The 25,712-nt window shown below is 38.0% G+C and overlaps 1 protein-coding gene across 1 annotated transcript; it reads right to left on the bottom strand.

Moving 5' to 3' along the window:
• Positions 1-5,899: 5,899 nt before the first annotated feature.
• LOC134586152 (alpha-1,4-N-acetylglucosaminyltransferase-like) lies at positions 5,900-8,199 on the bottom strand. The gene is made up of 2 exons (XM_063441659.1): positions 7,774-8,199; positions 5,900-6,487 (listed from the first exon to the last, which is right to left on the bottom strand). Exons 1-2 carry the CDS (start codon positions 8,197-8,199, stop codon positions 5,900-5,902), a joined length of 1,014 nt encoding a protein of 337 aa, XP_063297729.1.
• Positions 8,200-25,712: the final 17,513 nt, after the last annotated feature.

Below are 25,712 nucleotides of genomic sequence, written 5' to 3'. Positions count from 1 at the left end.
AATGCTGGGTGCCCGGTTTAAGGTACTGGTTACGTTCTTGGGCATGCCACCATACGTACCACTGAACCATTACTGTCACTATACAATGCTGTCCTTACCACAGGTAAGTTCATGCACTATTTAGCCAAGATATCCCCACACACGTTAAAGACACGGGGCCGCTCGGAATCATAGGCTTATGCGACTTACATACCACAGCCGATTCAGGAATTGGGAAGCTTTCATTAAAATGTCTACCTGATGGTTAACAAAGGCACTATGATCCTGTATAATGTTTTGCATTAATATTTCTCTTTTTGCCCACTTTTTACCGGCCTACAGCATATTGGAAGGCATGGTCTGAAGTTGTGGGAGGGGGCTATAGACCTACAAAAGGGACTCCCCCTTTTCCCTACTTACCTTTGTGGGTCAGACGAATAGCCCCACCCTCCACTCCCATTGTTCATATTTCTTCTATGTAAGCCCACTTTTTACCGGCCTACAGCATACGTCTGTTTCGGCACACCTCAACCGATTATTCCTAAAGCTACATCGCTACAACCATCTTATTCTATATCATATGAGAATGCCCCGAACACAAATATATATATATATATATATATATATAGATATAGAGAGATCTCATTTCATTCTAAGTGTATTTTGACATAAATATATATATATATATATATATATAATACCTTGTTGGAAGTGCACTCACAGGACTTGATACTGTTGCCAAAAACGTGCCATTTATTCAAGCTTCAAAAGTTGATTACTTTGGAAGCTTGAATAAATAGCACATTTTTGCCAACAGTATAGAGTGCTGTGAGTGCACTTCCAGCAAGGTATTTTATATTTTGAGGTCGAAGTGGCACCTAGGCAATAAACAAGACTGGGGGCAGGAGTACGGGACCCAGCGTGAATTGTGTGTGTGTGTGTGTGTATATATATATATATATATATATATATATATAATCATTTTTTTTTTTTAAATGAAAAAAATATTTTTACATTTTTTAATTTATTTTTATTTACTTCTTATAATAATGTATATGTATATATAAATATAAAAATATACTTAGTTTGACAGTTGTCAGTTAATCGTGTAGCAGATTGAACCTTGGACTGTCACCCTTATTCCTGCTATGGGCTGTCCGTAGCTTGTCCCCCTGTTATTTCCTATGTTTTGTGCTCCTAGTCCCGGGATCATCTTGTTCTTTCCCTCATTTGCCTGGCTGTTTGGTAAAATAGCAGTTCCCTGGTCTATTAACAACGTCTTGTTCGACACCCGAACAAATTTCCGAACGGCCAGACCACCCGCATGTGGAGTGTTCCGCTCGTTAACCCCAGTAACCTCTGTTCACACCTCCACCAACCGCAATAACCTGAACATTCCAAGCGGTAGGCTGGGTGGCCAGAGTTCGTATGTGCGAACACGTGGCGGCGGCCATCTTTAATCGCGAACAGCAGTGTTTGGTTGTCGAGTGCATGGAACTAAAATCGGACACTCGACAGCGCGAACTCCGCTGGGACTTCCATCCTCCATTATGTTCGTGGGGATTCAAACGAACAGAGTGGTGTTTGGGGGAGCAAAGTCCCGAACCAGGTACCCAGAATGTTTGCACAAAAAATGAATGCTTGGTGTTTTGTATATTTAATACTACCGAAAGAGACCGACTGCACAGCCTAATTTCATGGAACCTTTTTGAGCAGGCGCCTAGTGTGCTAACAGTCTAAACTATACCCTGGTGGCGTTTTGGCTGCGTTTGTGGGATCTGAGCACTTTTCAGATATGTTGGGCACTCAGACCCAGGCTATCCGGGTATATAGGACTTAAGGGGATACCTTGTGGGAAATGTATGTTTTGGGGTGATTCATATTGTACATGTATTGGACCTGAGAGTTAATGTAATTATGTTGTGTATTTTGACATGCCCCTGGAATGTGCATTTGGAAACCCCTTGCACGGGGATTCACCTTAAAGACTATGTGTGGCTTCATTAAAATCAGTTATACCCTCAGAGTTGAGTGTTGTCCAGTTGCTGGGGAGGTGGTGGAATATTCCTGAATTACTTTACTGTGTTTGGCTGTTCCCTTGGAGTATTCTACTTGTTCCTGAATGTATGTTGGAGTAACCAGCGGAGGAGAGTCCCTGTTAGGACTAGCGCTCCGCTACAAATCTATAATTTTAACCAAATTGTATATGTAATCTATATTACTGCAACATCTGTATTACTTACAAAGAGCATTTACTTTCTATGAAACACTCCCTTCCTTAATCACACTTCACTTCCTTCAGATATGGGCAAATGGGAAAAAGACTTCTGTCACTTATTCTGACTCTTCTCAATTTTCAGTTGATAACTCATCCCAGTAATCTACCAATAAAGTTATAACAAGATATTTAATAAGCACTTCTTTCTATATGCAATCAAAGTAGAGAAAGATTAACCATACAATAGCGATAGGCAACTGTCTAGCTTCAATGGGTTAATCTGGGGCCCCAGTACCATGAATCTGCTTTGCCTCCATTAACCATGCCTATGTAAAAAATGAAGCGGGCTTAAACTGACAGCTTGTCTAAAGCACTAATCCATCACTGAGGCTCAGTGGCGCTATCTTTTAAATAGGGCCAGTTACATGCGCTTAATTACTCAGATGTGATATGTATGTCTATCATACCAGTATGACAATGAATATGTCATTACCTAACTAGCTTATATACTGATATTGCTTGATAATCATTTAAATTACTTACATCATATATTTTTCATCACATTGTGCACTTAATAACCAGATGTGTAACTGGAAACCTCTGGTGCCAGAATCTGTTAATGCCCCCCCTCCATCGTCTATAGGGCAGAGGTAGCTAAAATGTAGATTCTCTTCAGTGCCAGTATGAACCCTATGATGCATTGCCAGCTGTGGATCTGTTATTTACCTGCAGTGTTCTTTATTATGCAGTATCTCTTTTGTATGGAGTATACTTGTGTGAACGTTTTTGTATAATGCTGATGTTTGAATGCAGGGGGTCTGTTTGTGTGTAGTGAAGGCATTTAAATGCAGGGGGGGTGTAGTGTTGTTTGAATGCAATATGTTTTATGTAGTGTTAGTGTATGAATGCAGGGGTGTGTTTGTCTGTAATGTTGGGATGTTCACAAAAATGTATCCAACTGATTCCTCTCCTGCAAAAAAACCCCCCACAAAAAACACACTCTAGTCTTCATTGAATACTATTATACTAATCTACTTCTTTAATACTATCCTTACCTTTTGTATCACTTTACCCCACTCCCTCTAGCATGTAAGCTTATTGAGCAGGGCCATCAGCCCCTCTGTTCCTGAGTGTCCATCTTGTCAGGTTACAATTATATGTTTGTTAGTCCACCCACTGTAAAGCGCTGCGTAATTTGTTTGAGCTATACAAATAATAATAATAATAATAATAATAATAATGCAGAGGTGTGTTTGTGTGTAGTGTTGGCATTTGAATGCAGAACTGCTATTTTGAGCAGTATTGGTGTTTGAATGCAGAGATGTGTTTGTGTATAATACTTGTGATTGCATGCAAATGTGTATTCACAAATACATATGCACTGCCACACACACACACACATACAGGGGTATTTCAATACATAGAAACATTTATACACTGCTACTAAATGATGCCAACAGATGAATATACACACAGATTCACTCTGAGAGATACACACACACACACACACACACACACACCGAATGACACACATACATAATTACATTGACTAACATACACAGATACACACACACACACACAGATCCACAAACACTGATACATGTACAGACACATACACTGGCACATACAAACATTGACACACAGGCACAGTTGCATATACTGACAAACATGCACAGATACATACACTGACACACACAGAAACACAGATGCATACACTGACATACAAACACTAACATACTCACAGTTATAGACTGACACACGCTCACACGCATGTACAGATGCATACACTGACACACATAGACACACTTACCCTCTGTTTCAGTCCAGCTCTCTCTCCTGTGGTCTTGTAGCATTTTAACTGCCTCCCCTTGGACCCCGGGGTATGGCTACAAAGGAGCCTGCCTCCATCCCTCATGCGGCAGGACCCCATGGCACTTCCTTGCCTGGTGGTCCAGTGCTACTGCTGGCTCTTAGCCCTAGCGGTCCGGTTGATGATCTGTAAAAACGCTTCACCCTTCCCGGTAACCCTCTATCATATCCTCTCCCTCCAATTTCCTGTGCTCAAAGTTGAGTCAGAGTGCATTCTGGGAATGCCTTCAGCTGCACTCTGACTCACTGAGTACAGGAGTTATGAGGGAGAGGATATGATGGTTACCAGAAGGGTTTCAGAGCATCACATATTAACACCGGAAAACCAGGGGAGGAGTGGAGCAGGGACTGAATTCTGTGCAGGGCAGCAGCAGGTGAGCAAACTAATTAAAGTTATTTACCAACTGCTGCCCTCCCTGCACTTTTCATCTCGGCTGAGCCTCTCCCTTAAAGACGAAACTCCAGGCCAGTTGTAGTTTGCAACCCTGGTAGTTCCACTACTGTTAATATCCATATTTCACTAATATGAACATTAGGACATTAAGGTAGTTCATCCTCAATCTAATGATGACATCTGCCTAGCAGATGTACACTGATTAAAAACAGCTGCAGGAGAATATTGTATCTTGGATAAAACTATTTTTACCCTCCTTTTAGATCCCTACTTGCAGCTTGAGTAAATTAATTTTCTAAAGAAAAAAGTGACATGTACTCTCTCCCAAATCCCTATGTATATTTAAACAAATGGAGGTTATTTAGACTAAATAACCTCCATTTGTTTAAATATACATAGGGATTTGGAAGAGAGCGCAGGTAACTTTTTTCTTTGGTTTTTACTGTATGTACTGGGGCTGATGTGTACTATGGTCTTTGCTGCCGCCCAGGAGGGATGGGAGTTTGAGTGCAGAATTTTTTTTATTTTGTATTTAAATAGATTTTCTGTTTATAAATAAAATAGGAACATTGTATACACTTGGTTATCACTACAGAATAAATTAATAGCATTGTGTTTTTTTTTGCATTTTTAGTTTGTATTTTACAATGCTAAAGGCGGTAAGATTATGTTAAATACAACTTAAAAAATCCACATCCTCATTAATTATCTCTCCTCTATTACTTTGAAAACATTTATGTGCAATAGTCCACATGTGTCAAGCAAATCCTCATATGTAAGTGCTGGATATCTTAAAAGTCACATTCTTAGCTGGTTTCAGACATTCAAATTGAGCATTATCTTAAGTCGGATGAGCATTACTGCTGACAAAAAAGGATGAATTGCTTCCACAGAGCATAGGTATAAAAGATGATGTGCTTGAAAAGATTAATGCATAACAAAACACACAGGGAGGCTGCATTATTTTATGCAACAAGGGTTTGAAAATTCCAATGCTAACATAACCAAGAAACCTGCTCATTGTTTTGCATGAATTGTTTCTTTGACATCTTAGCAAGAGTCGTAGCTCAGCAATAGTACAGTAATCACAAAGCGTATTAATGATACAATCCTCAAAAAAGCACATGCATTATAATCAGTAGTCCATATTATTATCAAAATTATAAATCAATTAAAATGTGTATTATCAACAAGGTCAAATGAGTTTAGGAGGGAGATAAAGCTGAGGATCATTTGTAAAAAGATGGGTGCAGGACATAAAATATCAATAAGGAGGTGGCTGATTGGATGTGACTAGAGATGTCCCGAACAGTTCGCGGGGATGTGTCAAAGAAATTAGTTACAGAAATAGAATGCTGATATGTAAAATGAACAAACCACAAGTAATATGCTTGTGGTTGTAAATAATTTGGAGAACAGTAGTAGGGAGATCCATATGTCTATATATAAATATTCTCATTTCTTGCAAGTGTTTCATAAGTGGTTGGACAGTGCTTTTGGTATAAATGTTCTATTAATGTTTTACTCCCAGGAACCATAGTGTTATGTTCTTCATTCATTTTATTCCAGATATGCAAAGCATAACTGTCATTGAAGGATGGAAACTCATCCCATGTCTCATAGTATTTTCTCCAAGATCCAAATGAAAAAGGATAGTAGCTTTGCGGGTGTAAATAGGAGATATCTCCACATATGACATCTTCTACACCTTCATAATTAGATATGTTGCAAAATTTCTCCAAAACACGTGTAAAGAGGTGGGGACCTTGATTTCCCCACAAGCTTCCGTTATAGTTCTCAGCAAAATCCTCCATAGCATTCCAAGTGAAATAATGATGTGAGGATAGTCCAAAAACAGCATTGTTTGATAGTTCTGGACTCTGCGCTGTCAGGAAGTTGAAATGTGCAATGGGTTGAATGGAAATCATATCTGTGTCCATATAAATGCCACCATATTTCCAAATAAGGGCCAATCTACAGCCATTTGCGTAGTTGTTTACCAAGTATGGCTCCTGTTTAGGATTAATCTGCAATTAGAAATTGAAGTTACTAAGTAAAATGAATAAGTAATTTTAACATCAGTAAAACCATGAAAAATCTTAAATAACAATATAATATTATAACAATAAAATTATGTTATCTTGAGATATTTTTAAAATCTATATTAACTTTTTCATTCTTAATGGTATGTTCCCTGCCTTTTGTATGAAGAATTTAAGTTTAGAAATTTCTATTAAAATTATGAAATACATTTTCATTAGATTAAAGTGTTATCAATTGTTCTAAATCAAGGTTTGGTTTTCAAAAGACTCAATGCATTTCCCCATTTATATTTCTGTATGCTGTACAATAATGAATCTGGTTTCTGCAACCTTGACCCTAGGACATAATCAATAGGAATATTTGCCAGTTTAACCCCTTAAGGACCAAACTTCTGAAATAAAAGGGAATGATGACATGTCACACATGTCATGTGTCCTTAAGGGGTTAAAAACAAAAAAAGAAAGATTTGGGATGCTTGAATTTAGGCCATAAGTTGGTTTGGTTGCCAGAATTTTGGGACTGACACAGAATTCTGAATCACAAAACATAAACATGTTTGGTATTTTGTGGCTTGTTTGGTTCATGATTAGCTACATTTCAGCTTGGAGTTTAGGAATTTGGATGAACACTTAATCTCCCCAAATTCGGATGAATTGCAGTACGGCCCAAAATTAATTTTCAAGTCTAGAACTCATAAAACTAATAGACAAAAGTCTATGAAACTTCACAGGTGTAGAACACCAAACGGGTTTCGCAACAAGTGTGACTTTATCAATGCATATAGTAGTGCTTACTGAACTCTCCTTTTAAATGCCAGCTCATGAATGATGGGCGGCACTTTTACTTAATAATCCCTCCTCCCCAGTCTACCTGATCGAGGTTAAATGGAAAAAAAACTAAGATACCGGATAAATCATTTGCAAATTCCATAAGGTTTCTACAGAAACTTCTTTGGTGTGTTGTAAGTAAAACGATCAACTATATTAACTAAATTATTTAGGGATTTTCATTAGCAGTGATAAAGTTGGGGAGATGATCAACTCCCTGAATAATGTTGAAAGTTGGCCTCTCTGGTGTCTGATCTCTGATGGTATAAATATTAAATAACGTATATTTTAATTTTGTTTAAAAAACAAACAAACATACAGCTGCTAGGTACATATAGGTAAAATTATCATTTCCACTGCAAATATATTTGTGATTCTATATGAGAAGTTTAAGAATTATTAGTTTTGACAAAGTTCATTAATGTTTTCAATAGTTTACTTACGTTTTGATACCAATGGAGAAGGGGTGTGTCCTTAAATATTTCTTCAGGTTTTAAAGGGAAGAAATAGATATTTCGAAAAGCTGAGAGTGTTGGGTATCTCCTCCGTGTTATCCTCTCATCTTTGACAGAGTTTATTTCAGACAATTCTTTAAGGAAGAAAACTATTGGCCTATCATGATATACACGAGCAGCCGACTCTATTGCACATAGTATTAAGGAGGGTAGCTCTGTCCTGTTACTCGTCTCCAGAAATATGATACCATTGCCGCTTCTTAAGACATCCTCTGGTCCTAAAGGATCTAAACCTGTATAATTTCTCATATATGAGTACATTAATTGGATGCCACTTTGTTTATTGATAGCAATGTCAAGTACTACAGCTGTTATTACAATGTACAAGAGCAGGATCTTTTGGATTTTCAACATTGTTGCAATGTACTGTTAATGTAGCTGACACTGTGGAGAAGAAAAAAACAAACCATTAGCTCATAATAAAAATTGAGCATAATACCTGATAAATCTGTTATTGGTAATTCACCATATAAATAATACATGCCAGTGTTTCTAGTCATTACTAAACATATTTGTGGAAGCTATAGCTGTTATTACATATATGTATATTTTTATAGTGGAAGTATTGTTATATTATGCTTACTAATAACTTAACAAAAGTACTTCTTATTATTTTGAACCCACAAAACTCATAGCCCTTTTCAATCAACTACATCATGGGTGTCCAACCTTCTGGCTTCCCTGGGCCGCATTGAGCGTAGTGGAATTGTTTTGGGCTGCACATAAAATCTATAATACAATTAAAATCTATAATAGAATAATTTATATAATAAAATGTCTAATGCTTTTTTCTTAAATTTGTTTAGTAGATAACTCTCTTATTTGTTATCCTTATGTGAGATTGCCATCTTTAAGGATACCGACTTAGGGAGCTATCTACTAAACACATGCACATGTATATACATATGCACACATAACCACACATATACCCACAAAATCACAGACACACATGCAAACAATCACAGACTTTTACACACAATCACAAATATACACAAACACAATCACAGACCTATACACACAGTCACACACATGTAATCACAGCTGTACAAACACAGACACACACACACACACATACACAATATCTGACCGTCACATACCTTTCTTCCACAGCCCGATTTCTAAACTTCCCAGCCCTATTATTGCTGCAAGAAAGTCTGATACCCACCCACCCCTACCCTCATCACCCCACAATCATTATTACATTAATAGATAGTCTGTCACACTCAAATTTTAGATAAGCAGAAACAGCAGGTGTACACACTGCCTCTTATCACTACACTCCTGCACTTTCTTTATTCCCAAAACTTAATCTTTACACTTCCTACTCCTGATTGTAACGAAAATATACCCCAACACGCAGGATTCAACTCAACAGAAAACAACACAGAGGGGAGATATGTCTACCGGACCTTAGAATGGCCAGACTCGACGTATATGAGAGGAGTACAGAGTCAGGAGCGATCCGAGGTCAAGGGCACAAAGAGACAGCGTAAACTAGGACTAGCCGGGGTCTGGTACACAGTAAACAGCAAGCCGGCGAACAGAACAGATAATGATAAAGAGATAACGTAGTCAGAAACAAAGCCAAGGTCAAGTACGAAGGAACAAAACTGAACACAACAAGCGCTAAAGGGAACTGAAACAGAAACCACGATAGGGCAATGAACTAAGGGAAAAAGGTGAGTATAAATGCCTTAACATCTATTTTGATTGGTCCCTGTCACATCCACGCCCCCAAAAGGTAAGTGTATGGGGAGTGTGGCATGACAGGGACCAATGGGAGGCCTTTGCCAATTTAGGCTACCACTGTCCCTTTAAGAGCGCGCCCGAGACCCGCGGTGCGCTCTTAGAGTCAGGCGGGACACGTGACCGCTTCTCGCGGTCACTGCCCGCCCTCCTGTTGCAGCCGTCGGATGAGCCGCGCGTGGCTCGTGCAGCAGCAGGACCGCGCCCGGCTTGAACAGAGGACCCCGGCCGGCCCCTGGAAAGGGTAAGTACCGCTACACTGATATTCCAATTTATTTATGAATTTATTTATTCATTATTTTTTTTCCCTCCAAATTGACTTTTTCCCAGTTTAGCAATGCTCTGTCTTCTCCTCCTCTTCATTTCCTCCTTCTCCCTCAGTATCAAAATCTCTCCCTACAACCACTTTCCTCTTCCACCCAACAACCTTTACATTTCCCCTTCTCTGCTACACTCCCCCCTCTCAACTCATGCCCCACACTCATTTTTCTGCTCCCTCTCTCCTAGACCCCATGCACATAAAACCCACTCACACCTCCTGTCACTATCTCTCCTCCATCTTCTAGCAGTTGGTGATGTCTCTCCCAACCCAGGGCCCTTCATCCCCTCTGCACACACTAAGATAACCAGAAACAACACAAATACCCTGCCCTTTATCCTTATTTGCCAACATGCAGTGTGCACTGTGGAACGCCTGCTCGGTCTGTGGCAATCTGATATCAACAGCCAAACACAACCTTTTTTTTTTTTTTATCTCAAACTCACTCACACTACTAGCACTCACAGAGACCTTGCTTTCCCCCTCGATAGTGCTACTCCTGCCTTTTTATGCTTTGGTGGGCTACAATTCTCCCACACTCCAAGACCTAACTGTAAAGGAGGTGGTGTAGGCATGCTTCTCTCCCCTCAATGTACCTTTCAACCAATCTCCCCTGCCCTTGCCCTATCCTTTACTTCCTTTGAAGTTCACACTGTCTGCCTATTTCAACCCACTCCTTTAAGAATTGTCATCATCTACTGCCCCCCTTCTCCTCCCCCCAGTCATCCTAGACTATTTATTGAGCACTTTTCTTCCTGGCTACCTCACTTCCTCTCCTCTAGCACTACTTCTGTTATATTTTCAATATCCCAATCAATAACCCCAACTACACTGATGCATGCTCTCTGTAACCTCCTCCTTTGGCCTCACACAATGGTCCAATTCAGCAGCCCATACAGCGGGAAACTTTCTTGATCTCGCCTTCACCAACCTCTGTATCACCTCTAATCTCTCCAATATTCCTTTTTCTGTATTTGACCACCATCTGCTGACTTTGACATCAGCACACCCAGGACCCAACTGACCACCCTCGGCACATCAATATCACTGAAAACTCCAATGTCTTGACGTAAAGCACTACTCCACTAACCTCCAAACTCTCCTTTTACCTATGTCAAACCTCACCTGCTCTAGCTCTGCAATCTCCATCTACAATCCCACCCTCTCCTCTCAACTAGACATCTTAGACAACTTAAACACACCAAGCGCCCCCAACTACAACCTTGGCACACCAAGCTGACTCGATACCTCCAAAAATGCTCCAGAACTGCTGAACGCTGCTGGAGAAAGTCTCACTCCGCATCTGACGTTCTCCACTATCAATTTATGCTGCACTCTTACAGCTTGGCTCTTTACTCTTCAAAAGTAAATTACTTCAATACTCTCATAACCACACTCTCCCACCAACCCAAATGACTATTTCACACTTTAACTCTCTTCCATGCCCTGTTGCTCCTCTTCCTCCTACCGACTTAACCCCACACACTTTGCAACTTACTTCACTGACAAGATCTCTACAATCAGGGAAGAAATCTCTCATCTCTCTCCTTCCCCTTACAATATTTCCCCCAACCTCACTCCCTCTGCTGTTCTATGTTCATTCACACCTGCTACAGCGGAAGGGGTTTCTGACCTGCTCCAGTCCTCCCGCCCCACCACCTGCTTCCTTGATCCTATTTCCTCATATCTCATATGCCTCTTACTAAAATTTTCAATCTCTCCCTCTCCTCTGGCATATTTCCATTACCCTTCAAACATGCAACTGTAACCCGGATTTTAAAAAAGCTCAACCTTGACCTTAACTCCCCGTCCAACTACCGCCCTCTCTCGCTACTGCCTTTTGCGCCCAAGATTTGTGTCTGTGAGATTGACAGACTTCCTTGAGTCCAATTTTCTGCTCAGTCCACTTCAGTCTGGTTTCCGCGCTCAGCACTCTGTGGAAACAGCGCTGACCAAAGTACCAAACGAGCTACTTGTTGCAAAATCTCAAGGTCACTACTCTATCAGAATTCTCCTTGACCTTTCTGCTGCTTTTAAAACTGTTGATCATAAACAGCTTCTTCTCATCCTCCGTAATCTTGGTCTACGAGATATTGCTCTTTCCTGGTGCTCTTCCTACCTCACCCAGTGCTCTTTTAGTATCTCTTTCTCCCAACATCTCTCTGTTGGTGTCCCCCAAGGTTCAGTCCTTGGTCCCCTACTGTTCTCTATCTATTCTGCCGCCCTTGGTAAACTCATCAGCTCCTTTGGCTTCCAATATCACTTCTATGCGAATGACACACAAATCTGTCTGTCCTCCCCTGATCTCTCCCAGCCCCTCTTGACTAGTGTCTCTGATTGCCTCTCTGCTATTTCTAACTGTATGGCTGCCCACTTCCTTAAGCTCAACTTGTCCAAAACAGAATTCTGGTCTTTCCTCCCTCAAGTGTTGCTACCCCCATTTCTGTCTCCCTCCACGTTAATGGTGCTACCATCAGCTCAACCATGCAGGCTCGCTGCCTACGTTTTCTTTGACTCTGACCTCTCCTTCATCCCTCATGTCCAGTCAATCGCCAAATTCTGCCGCTTCCATCTTAAAAACATTGAGCGCATCCGTCGCTTCTTAATGCCAGATGCGGCTAAGGTGCTACTGTCCTCTCTTGCCTTGACTTCTGCAATCTGCTTCTCAGTGGTATTACATGTTTCCAACTTGCCCCCTGCAGTATATAATGAATGCGGCGGCAAGGCTCATCTTTCTGTCCGCCCGCACCTCCCATGTCTCATCCCTCTGTCAGTCCCTGCATTGGCTTCTCGTAAGATATAGGGCTCAATATAAAATTCTGGTTCTATAATAATAATAACAATAATGATTTTAAAAGTGATTTTGATCCAGGGATGATGTCATAGCGCAGCGGCCGGCTCATTGCGGGATGCACAAGGGAGCTGTCCATGTGGAGCACAGAATGTAAAGAGCTTCCAGCCTCCCTCGCCGTCTGGCAATGTAGATGGCAACCGGGCGCACTTCTACCAGTCCTGGGCTGTATGCAGGGCCGCAGGCCACAGGTTGGACAACCCTGAACTACATTTCAATATCCACTGACTTCAATCTGGTTTCAGCTCTTCAATTAAAGTGGGACTGAAAGTGAAAGTGGCTTATTCACTTATTATTATTATTATTATTATTATTTATTATTATTATTATTATTAGCATTTATATAGCGCCAACATATTCTTTTCGCAGCGCTTTACATTGTAAAAGGGGGGAAATGACAATTACAAAATGTTACAGGAAAAATAGGTTGATGAGGACTCAAAACAAGCTTACAATCTAGAGGAGTAGGGGCATAAAAACAAAATAGAAAGGACATTGAGGGAGATAGCAACAGACCAACAAGGTGGGAAATTAGCAGAACTCAAAGGGGAAAGAGAAGTGTGGTCTTTTATGAAAAACAAAGTAACAGCATTTCAGAACAGATGCATTTTGAGGGACTTCTTAAATGATTAAAGACATGGGTAGAGTCTGATGGAAATAGAATATACAAAACACAACGAGGGAACCAGCTGATTATCTGAATGGAAATAAATAAACAAAATATAGTGTAATACAGTTTACAATATTGACACTGCGCAATATGAAATGCACTCACGGGATCTTGGACAGTTCAGGCATATATGGTGCCTCCCCTGATGATATGGGGGGCTTGGGAAAATTCCCTGGATACTTCCACTCCAATACAGGACTCCGGGTGAAGGTTTGAAAAAAGCGGCTTTAATTTGTATAAAAGTATACAATAGATGATGGGACAGGACATGCCTCAATTCCTTATGTGGACCCCTAAAGAACATAGACCGACTGATCAAGTGGTGTGCCCGGCGATACACAGCTCACTTAAGATTTGGGACACTGCCGCCGTCACATATGGCTTGACCTCTACCTTATCGCCCATGACCCCCTTCCTGAGGAACAAGGCTTTTTCGCCGGGATTGTATCCCCGAGATTTCAAGGGTATAGAGAACGCGGGGATACAAAGGTTATGTGAGTTATTCGAAAATGGCTCTTTTATTACATTCGATGTGTTGCGAAGCAGAGCTCCGCTGCGCCCCTTTGACTATTTTCGGTATCTCCAGCTTCGGGATTTTGTCAGAGATCCCCTGGTCAAAACGGCGGCGCTGGCCCCGTTGACTTTTTTTGAAAAGATGTGCAAAGGGGAACAGTTCCCGACCGGCATCATATCTTGTTTGTACTCTCATTTAAGCTTGCGTACTCTGGAATGGGGGGATCTTAGATATACGGACCAGTGGGAGGCAGACCTTAAGGAGACATTAGAGGGAGTAGAATGGCAGGATATTTGGGAAACGGCCGCAAAGTCCTCGGTATGTGTCTCTGTGCAGGAACAATCTTACAAGATAATGTTTCGGTGGTACACCACCCCAGTGAAACTGTGCGTATGGGTGTAAACCCGACAGACCTATACTGGAGGGGCTGCGGTATTAGGGGCACCTATATGCACATGTGGTGGGACTGCGCGGAGGCACAAGCCTATTGGAAAAGGATTGCGGCTCTGCAGCGAGAAGTATGGGGAAGAGAGGTGAAGTTTGACCCATGGGTGTACCTGCTGTCAAGATCCATGGATGGCTGGACGAGAGCGGAACAAGCTCTTGTTCATAAAATAAACCTAGCTGCTAGGAGAGCACTGGCGCAGGTGTGGATGCAGAGGAGATCACCTACTATTGAGATGGTCAGGCAGAAAATCAGAGATACTTTTCTGATGGATAAGCTGACGGCTCAGGTCAGGGGGACTCAGAAGAAATTTGCTAAAATATGGGACCCCTGGATCAATAGCACAGCAAACGCTTGAGTTGGGCCGGGTGACTTAAGGACACCACTAGCTTGTGGGAGGAAGTACAAGGAGGGCGGCAGGATGCTGTACTTTGATTTGGACACAGGGTACGCTCCTGTGGCCTCCAGCGAGAGACAGCGGGGACACAATAGGGATACTTTTTCAGACACCTATCTCCTGGGCACTTTCCCTCGGCCTACCCCCCCCCCCCCCCCAACTCCCTACCCTTATGTCCACCTTCTCTAAGTCCTCGGATCTCCGAGGCACCTCTTACACTATTCCTTTCTTCTTTACCTTTAATTTTTATTTATTTATTTTATTTATTTTTTGGTCAAGATCGCATATGCGGACTATACATGGGGAACACCGAAATGTTGTGGGGAAACGTTATGCTTTTCATATGGCAAAATGGTGTAATATCCCTATTATTCTTTTGACCTGACGAACGCGATCTTTCCTTAATGTTCAATGTCAGTTTAATTTTTATATATGGAAAAAAACCCAGGCAGGAGGTCCAAGATTCCTATGGACAGCTGTTTACTCAGGAGGGTGGAAACCTGCTGATACTTGGCGATCCCTGTTAACAGACCTTATCTACTACTTTGTCTTGTAAAAGTAAAGTGCTTTATTCTCAGTATATATACTTGTTCACGCTGATCGCACAGTTGATGTATGTAATCTGCTTGTGATGTCTTGCACTGGAATAAATAAAGAATTTAAAAAAAGTATACAATAGATACAAACAATGGTCCATTGTTTGTATCTATTTTATACTTTTATACAAATTAAAGCCGCTTTTTTCAAACCTTCACCCGGAGTCCTGTATTGGAGTGGAAGTATCCAGGGAATTTCCATGGGGGGCTTGGGAAAATTCTTTCTAGGGGCAGCATTCATTACAGACTTTAGTGAGGCAGTACAGTTTCTGGGGAGACCATTTAGGAGAGAATTACAGTAATCAATGTGAGAAATAGAGCATGAACACTCCGACACGGATGGATTTACATCACAAGCACCTGTAGGCAAAGATTTTTTTCAGGTATTATGCTGGGTAAACATGGCGTATGGTAATTAGAGATTCCCTGACTATGCCTGACTAGGAAGAGGATCTGGATATTTCCAGATTAATTGTATTAGCCCTTCTGATACAACAGTGTGAATGAACTAGTTGGTGGTAACTGAATACTTATATTTAACCTCACTCTGCCAACCCTAGTGTGAAAATAGGTTGGCAGAGTGAGGTTACCCAAACCCATCTGTTTTCATCTTCTACCCACAATGCATTGTATAGGGTAAACAAATAACCATGTGTGCTGCTTCCTTTGCTGAAGCGGCAACAATGATCCCCACAGTTTTAACTCCCAATCTCCTGCACAAGTTATGGTTATTTTATATATTATTTATTTTAAGTTGTTTACATGACAGCTAATAGCACAGCCAGAAACCTGTTTTTTTTTTTTTTTTTTTTTTAATTCACAGGAAAAAGTAAAACAGGAGAAGTAAAACCGCCAAAAAAAAAGCCTATTAACCCCTTCAGGACGGAGTCAATAGTGCACGTTCTGATCAAAACAAAACGTAAACAAAAACTGGAATTTGCGCTATATGTCTGTTTACCCGTAGTTCCCCTCTTTCATATTATATGCACCCACACTTATTATATATAATTTTGTTCAGGAGAAACAGGGCTTTAATTTATCATTAACTATTCATATATGGAACATAATTCATTATGAATAAAATTTAAAAAAAAGTGAGAAAATAAGATTTTTTTTTTTTAAATTTGTATTTCCGTCTGACATTTTAGCTGTGAATGTCATAATACTGTTAGGTTTTACTGCACAAAAATGCACATATTTGTAATCAGCAATGTCTCACGAGTACAACAGTATCCCCCATTAACAGGTTTTATGGTGTTTTGGAAAGTTACAGGGTCAAATATAGAACGTTCCATTTTCAAATAGAAATTTGCCAGATTGGTAATGTTACCTTTGAGACGGTGTGGTAGCCCAGCAATGAGAATTACCCCCATAATGGCATACCATTTGAAAAAGTAGACAACCAAAGGTATTGAAAGTGGGGTATGTTTAGTCTTTTTTTAGTAGCCACTTAGTCACAAACACTGGCCAAAGTTAGCGTTCATATTTGTTTTTGTGTTAAAGCAAAAAACGAATATTTGGCCAGTGTTTGTGACTAAGTGGCTACTAAGAAAGACTGGACATACCCCACTTGCAATACCTTGGGTTGTCTACTTTTTCATCATGGGGGTAATTCTCATTCCTGGGCTACCATACGCTCTCAAAGGCAACATAACCAATCTGGCAAATTTCAATGTCAATAAAATGAAATGCAAGCCTTATATGTGACTCTCTAACTTTCCAAAACACCATGAAACCTGTACATGGGGGGTACTGTTATTCTCGGGAGACTTCACTAAACACAAATATTAGTGTAATATATATATATATATATATATACAATAATATAGTCCATAAAAGTACTGTTCGTTTGTAAAAAATGCAAAAAACGTAACTTTTACTTAAAATATCATCGTTGTAATACAATTTACCAATTTGAAACACTAATATTTGAGTTCAGCGAAGTCTCCCGAGTAAAACAGTACCCCCTATGTACAGGTTTTATGTTGTGTTGGAGAGTTACAGGGTCAAATATAGTGCTTGCGAATTAAATTCTCAGCACTTTCTCCCTGTGTTGTCAGGTATGTCAATCAAAATTTAATTAATCAAATCACCTAATTATGTTAAAAGATTACTTAAATATACACGTATAATTTTAATATATATGCATTTATAGGTATTTAAATTCTACGTGTATACTAATGTAATCTTTTATGTAATTATATGTATTTATCTATATATATATATATATATATATATATATATATATATATATATATATATATATATATATATATATATAATGTCATTCTAAGTGTATTTTGTTACCAATATATATATATTAATAACAAAATACAGTTAGAATGAAATTACATATGTATATATAATTTATGTTAAATTTTGTTTCAATATTTTATTTATTAATTTTATTATTTTATTTATTTATTATTGTAATTATACGTATTTATATATATATATAATATATGTGTATATATCTATTATATATATATATATATATATATATATATAATATATGTATATTATATATATGTAACGTCATTCTAAGTGTATTTTAATACTAATTTATGTACTTATATTAGTATTAAAATACACTATGTGTGACGTTAAATATATATATATATATATATAAAAATATATTAATTTTATTTTTAAACATGTTTAAGAATTTTTTTTTACACTACCTACCAGCAGGGGGACTGTCTAATATTTTAGACAGTCCCCCTGCTGGTAGATCCACAGCCAGCTATAGGGGGCCATGTGATCGCTCTTTGAGAGCGATCACATGGCCCCCTGGGGGCCTGATTTGCTGTGGGGGGGGCTGCCTGGGCTGTGAGGCAGTCCTCCCGAAGCGGAGCGCCGGGAAGGTAAGTATCCCGGGCGCTCCAGGGCTCAAAGCCGTTACGGTGTTCTATGCCGTTACAACGCCTTTAAAGCCCACTTAAAGAGTGACGGCATAGAACGTCGTAACGGCGTTAAGGGGTTCAATTACTAATACAGACTATGTGAATTCATTACATTTCTTTAAATAGTTACTGCACATTGTAAATATACATTTGAAAAGAATATCCATCAGCTGCTAATTTGCCTTAATAAATTATATACCCACATAGCCAAATCACTATTCAGATTATCCTAATTTTCATTTAGATACAAATTTAGAAATGTCTCTCTTTTTTTACTCTCTTTTTGAATAAGTGCACTTCTTTTAAAGAAAACGTTGACTAATATACAGATTATTAGCATCCCTTTATAATTTGGGAACAAGCATCTTCAAAAATAATGGATCATGAAAGTGGTTCAGACTAACATCATGTATTATATATAACTATACTCCTTTAAGATTATGGTCACTACATTGAATAGCAAGTTGACTATTTTAAGAACAAATCTTATTTCAGATCAATTTAGTCCTTAGAGACCCAGTTAAATAACAAGGACATTTCATGTTCACTATAGGTTTTCATAGACTAGACTGTTAGGATGGCAAAGAAAATGTATTAAAGGTTTAATAAATAATATGAAATGTAGCTGACTTTTCCATCAAAAGTGAAAATTAATAAGTTATATTAATGAACATGAATGAATGCATATTTTTAAGACATATCTGAAAATGCAGCAATAAAAAAAAAAAATCTACTATATACATTCATATCTAGAAATATACATAGAAGCCATCAAACCTATAGCTGTTTAAAATCATGTCATACCTTTTTGAAGTAAATCCAGTAAGTGTATAAAGTAAAAGCTCCACTTACCAGACTGCAAGCATTGTGGCTCGCACACAATCAGGAAAAACAAGAAAAGAGAGAATTAATGAACCTACTAATTTACAGAAGCACTGTGAATGGAGGCATGTCATCTACAGGCCTGGGAGGCAATTGCATTTAGTTGACCCATGCAATTTCCTCCCATCATCATCAAGGCCATCATAATAGTATCCATCTTTATTTTCTATATATAGTTTGGTATGAGATAAATGTATACCTTGCGTTAACAGAATCTTGATCTACAAAAATGCCTCTGGAAATCCAGGCAGTCGGTAACTTGTATAAAAATTTAAATCTTGTAAGATAATATCAAAATCCATCAAAAAGGTTAGACTAGACTTTCTATAAAGCTGTCCTTTAAAATAGAAGGATGAATATATTAGATAAAATGTTTTTGAAAATGGCTGAGATTGGTAAACAAAATTGGTTTAGGAGAGAAAAAAATGGGAGGAAATGTGAGAAAATGCCATTCATGTTGGGTACGAGAGGCAAATAAATCAGGATATCAATAATAAATGGAAAGACATGTGTAATGGAATTGTAATGGAATATACTGACAGATGCAAATGCATCACACAATCGCACAAAGGGGGGGGGGGGGGATTTATCATATTGGCCTATTGTGAAAAGCAAACATATCAAAAGAGAGGAGTGGCAGTGTGATGTGCCTGCTGGTTCCACTGGTTTCAATAGTGAACAGAACACTTTGATAAATCTCCCTGATTGTGCTCCCCAGACAGAAATGTCTGTGCAGAAAGATGAACCATCAAATACGTTTTTAAAAAATGTAAAGTTTATCAACTTTTTTCACCTTTCCCCTACCCTTGTAAATCTCTGTCTTGTTAGTCCGTTCCTCCACATTCCACTGATATACCATGCACCATAATCAATCTTCCAGACAGTAAGGATGAGCCGATCCTTTAAAAAAAAAATATTAAAACGCAGGCATATTATGTAAGGAAAATATACAAGTGCAATAAATATACATTAAAACAAATAATTAAATAAAACGTGCATGACATGTGAACAAAATCTACAAACACAAAAGTCAACAAATGACAACTTATGTCCCTACAAGACATAGTTTTGAAATCTCACAGAATAATATTTGATTTTTTTTTGGTATTTGTTATTAACCAATTGGTAATGACCAGTGTACAAGGTTGCCAACATTAGGTATCTTAATGTTATGCAACCAACCATGTAACAGGTTTAAAAATTACCTTACAGTATTTTTGTTGCCCACAAAATATTATGTTTAGTATATAGCATCATTGGGGTTAGAATAGACAAACAGGAATACCTTGTAACCCAGGAACGTGTAACAGAATACCAAAAGCACAGTAGGAAACCCATGGACTGGTTTTTCCCATATGACAGGTTATTTTACCTCAAGCAGAAGCTTGGGTGTTGCGACTAGAAACTGTTGTTAGTAGATATCTGCCGTAAGCTGTTGTTATTATCAACAGTCCATAAATATTAGAGTCCACAAATTATTGATCAATTATTGATAACCCCTGTCTTTAATATGTGCTCGCTAGTAAATATGTGCTCGCAAGTGTTCGCTAGTAAAATCTACCACTACTAATACCATTCACCACAAAGCATTTACTAATTTTTAAATAGCTTATGTAGCAATAAATTTCTATAGCAACTACAACAGAACAAAGTTAACACTTTCAGTGCGTCAGGCACATAAATATACTTAAAGGAACTATAGTCACCTAAATTACTTACGCTAAATAAAGCAGTTTTAGTGTATAGACAATTCCCCTGCAATTACACTGCTCAATTCACTGTCATTTAGGAGTTAAATCACTTTGTTTCTGTTAATGCAGCCCTAGCCACACCTCCCCTGGCCATGATTGACAGAGCCTGCATGAAAAAAAAAACTGGTTTAACTTTCAAACAGATGTAATTTACCTTAAATAATTGTATCTCAATTTCTAAATTGAACTTTAATCACATACAGGAGGCTCTTGCAGGGTCTAGCAGGGGATAAGAAAATCTTAATTAAACAAAATTTGCAATAAAGAAAGCCTAAATAGGGCTCTCTTTACAGGAAGTGTTTATGGAAGGCTGTGCAAGTCACATGCAGGGAGGTGTGACTAGGGTTCATAAACAAAGGGATTTAACTCCTAAATGGCAGAGGATTGAGCAGTGAGGCTGCAGGGGCATGTTCTATACACCAAAACTGCTTCATTAAGCTAAAGTTGTTCAGGTGATTACAGTGTCCCTTTAAAACAAAAAGATCAAATAAAAAAGTGGGGTGACCTGGGATTCCAATAATACAAGGTAGGGGCTTGATGAGTGACCCTTTTCCCATGCTTTACTCATGCAATTAGTTGATAAATTGTGCAAATTGAACCCTGTAGTTGCACATATTATGGTCTCAGTATTACCCATCAATGCAGCTGCAGTAATGGCTATTAGAATTGTTTTCGCTGATAAATACATTGGTTTGTCCGAATCAAAATCCTTTAAATCCACACTCAAAGCAATTCATCCAGAAACTAAATTGCTCCGCAGGTAAATTGATTTGTCTTTTGGTGTGGATTACAGAGATTTTGTTTCAGACAAATCCATTTGTTTATGGACAAAATATATTTTTGCACATGTCTAATGGCTATAGCATTCAACAGTCTAAATGCATAAACAATACAAAAACCAAAAGTGTTTAAAAAATTTGTGTCATTAGATATTTTACTATTTAGCTGAAAGCAGCAAATTGAATTAGAATGGTATGATTCACTTAAGAATATTGCTTTAACGTTGACAGATGAGCTTACACTTTAAGGGCCATTGCAGTGGTACAGAAAACTTGTTTTTTAAGTGTGCATAATGATTTGGAATTTTAAGCAGGTACATTTTTATGTTTTTTAATTGTTTACTTCTTGAGCTGATGAATCTTATAATTATTGTGGCTAACAGAGAATAATGGGAGTTTTAGTGTAGGAGTAATTTCTGTGTTTTAATCTCCTCGGCCCCATATTTTGGGCCATAAATTAGGCCAAAGAGATTGGGTCTCTCCGTTGCCTGTAACAGGAACAAACAAAAATGGCATCCCATGTTGTATTGTCACTCCCCCTTCCCTCTGATCATGAAATCATAGCCTATACCTTTCATCAAGCCATAAATAAACTGCACAGAACTCGGAAAGCATTTAGAATTAAGCAAATATTAAATGCCATTCTTTTCTTTTTTAACTTATAGGCAACGTTGAAAGTCCTGGCTTGGGAGGCAAACAGTCTATGCATTTAGTATTGCTACATAGATTTGTTTTGATACATCCATTATTGAGCCGATCGGGTGACCAGTCGAATTCACGAGCTTTGAAATGTACTCAAATCACAAAACAACCAAATAGTTGAGACCTATGATCATTACCCTCTAACCCTTTCTCAAATACTAAAACAATGGAATATTATAAAGAAAATACTAAAAATTAATAAAAAATCTATGAGTATATACCCTTAAGCTTTCTGGAACAATATATGTTGGAGATTAATCTAGCTAAATGGTATAAGGATTTTAACTATAAGATAAAAGATCTTTATAAGGATCAACAACTAAAAAGTTTTGAAGCTCTTAAAGTTTTGCTAGATTTACCTTCTAAAGAAATATTCAACTATCTCCGTATAAAGAGTTATCTTAACCCCTTCAGGACCGGCCTGTTTTTGCGATGTTTGTACGTTAAGGACCAGAGCAGTTTTAACACTTTTGTGGTGTTTGTGTTTAGCTGTAATTTTCCGCTCTCTCATTTACGGTTCCCATACAAGTTATATATTGTTTTTTTCAGGACAAAAGGGGCTTTCTTTACATACCATTATTTGTATTATGTCCAATATTGTATTTAAAAAAAATAATAAAATATGGTGAAAAATTTAAAAAAAAAACATGTTTTTGGACTTTTACTTGAAAAATCTTTTACTTATCTACAAAAGCTAATGAAAAAAACAGCTAAATAGATTCAAAATTTTGTCCCGAGTTTAAAAACACCCAGTGTTTACATGCTTTATTGCTTTTTTTTGCAAGTTATAGGCCTATAAATACAAGTAGGAAATTGCTGTTTCAATATATATATATTTTAAATGTATCAATAGTGACCTTGTAACACCGTTATCTGTCATAAATCCCCGAAACACACCTAACATGTACATATTTTTTTTAAAGTAGACAACCCAGGGTATTCAAAATTGGGTATGTCCAGTTTTTTTTAGTAGCCACTTAGTCACAAACACTGGCCAAAGTTAGCATTTATATTTGTTTGTGTGTTAAAAATGCAAGAAACGCTAACTTTGGCCGGTGTTTGTGACTAAGTGGCTACTAAAAAAGGCTGAACATACCCCATTTGCAATACCTTGGGTTGTCTTCTTTTGCAAATGGTATGCCATCATGGGGCTAATTCTCATTCCTTGGCTACCATACGCTCTCAAAGGCAACCTAACCAATCCGACAAATTTCAATAAAAAAAAAAAGTAAAATCAAGCCTTATATTTGACCCTGTAACTTTCACAAACACTATAAAACCTCTACATGTGGGGTACTGTTATACTCAGGAGACTTCGCTGAACACAAATATTAGTGTATCAGAACAGTAAAATGTATCACAGCAATAATATCCTCAGTGAAAGTGCTGTTTGTGTGTGAAAAATGCAAAAAAATTCACTTTCACTGACAATATCATCGCTGTGATATGTTTTACTGTTTTGAAACACTAATATTTGTGTTCAGCGAAGTCTCCCGAGTAAAACAGTACCCCCATGTACAGGTTTTAGGGTGTCATAGAAAGTTACAGGGTTAAACACAGTGCTAGCAAATTAAATTATCTGGACTTTCGGCCTGGGTTGGCAGGCAGGTCCCTCAAATTGCAATCATTAAAATTACTTAATTAGGTAAAAATATTACATAAATACACATGTAGAATTTTAATATATATACATATTTATATATTTGACGTCTACGTGTATATTTATGAAATTATTTATGTAATTATGTATATGGACATATGTATATTTCGTATTGTTTTTATTTATTTATTTATACATAGATATATATATCATTACATTCTAAGTATATTTTGATATAAATATATATATATATATATCAAAATACTGTTAGAATAAAATTGCATATATAAATATTTTTTTATAATTATTAAAAATTATTTTTAATTTTTGTTATTTATTTTTATTAACATATTATTTGTATTTTATAATAATATATATATACCATATATATAGCAATTATATATATATTGTATATATTCGTGTGTAATTTAAATATAAGTGTATTTTTATATTAATATACGTATATATAAATATAAAAATACACTTAATATGACATTATATATATGATACATATACATATATTATATATAGATATAATACATGTATATATATCATATATATATACACATATTATTTATTTATTTTTACACTGATTTTACACTGGTTTTTTTTTAACTTTATTTTTTGGATTTTTTACTTGCAGGGAGACTGCCTGTCAGCACAGACAGTCCCCCTGCAGGCAGATACAAAGACCCCTATTGCGGTCATGTGATCGAGTGATCACATGGCCGTGGGGTCCTGATCTGCCGAGGGGGGACTGCCCGGGCAGACAGGCAGTCCCCCTGGACCGGGTGGAGCACTGATCGCCGCCGTGGGACCGACGGCGATCAGGTAAGTAGCCCCAGACCGTTATGACGGTTCAGGACCGTCAGCGGTCCAAACGCACGTTTTACCGCTGACGGTCCTGAACCGTCAGCGGTCCTGAAGGGGTTAAAGAAAACCTACTAGTACTAAATGGCCAAGTTGGAAAACTGTTTAGGAAAATTTTTTCTAGCCTAAGGGTAAAAAATGTGTTTTCTCTTGTGGTTGAACTATTAAAACTTAAAGGGCTCCCCAGATATCCCAAAAGCTCTAACTAAATGGGAGGATGAGTTGATAATCACCATCCCATTTAATATATGGTGTAAATCTTTTATGTTGACTAAAAAAGTAATCCATTGTTTAAATATTTTGGAGACTTTTACCAAAGTGTTGTATTGATGGTATTTGGTCCCATCTAGGCTAGCGAAAATTTCGGTATCTAATCCATCAAATTGTTGGCGCTGTTTTCAACCTGATGGTTCTATGCTCCACATTTGGTGGAAGTGCCCCAGAATTGAGTCTTTGTGGAATGCCACATTTGACTTAATTTATGGGATTGGTGGCCCCAGATTAGAGCACAAACCTGAAATCGCTCTTCTCCATATTTTGGATACTGAAATTAAGGAGTTTTATGAAATTATAATTATACATTGTTTACTAGCAACTAAAACTCTTATTGCAAGATCATGGAAAAGTATTTTGATCCCTAATATTGATCAAGTTAAGGCCCAATTAATATACCAACTGGAGATGGAAAAAGGGATCCTACTTAACAACGACTACCCCAATGGGGATAAATTGACATTTTATGTTAACCTTATTGACAGGACTAAAGGGCTGATGTGAAACCTGGTTATTGTTATGGGACTATCTATAGTCACTATGTATAATATAATAGTCGATAGCTGTTC

This window comes from Pelobates fuscus, chromosome 2, assembly GCF_036172605.1.
Source record: "Pelobates fuscus isolate aPelFus1 chromosome 2, aPelFus1.pri, whole genome shotgun sequence".
In the NCBI taxonomy this organism is placed as follows: domain Eukaryota; kingdom Metazoa; phylum Chordata; class Amphibia; order Anura; family Pelobatidae; genus Pelobates; species Pelobates fuscus.
Note: the sequence above shows the minus strand (reverse complement) of the source record. Positions and strands in the feature narration are given on the sequence as shown.

Excerpts from the sequence above, each read along its gene's own strand:
- LOC134586152 (XM_063441659.1), bottom strand. The coding sequence starts at position 8,199 with ATGTTGAAAATCCAAAAGATCCTGCTCTTGTACATTGTAATAACAGCT. Across the intron at positions 6,488-7,773 it reads TTCTCCATTGGTATCAAAAC|ATTAATCCTAAACAGGAGCC; the intron begins GTAAGTAAACTA and ends TTCTAATTGCAG.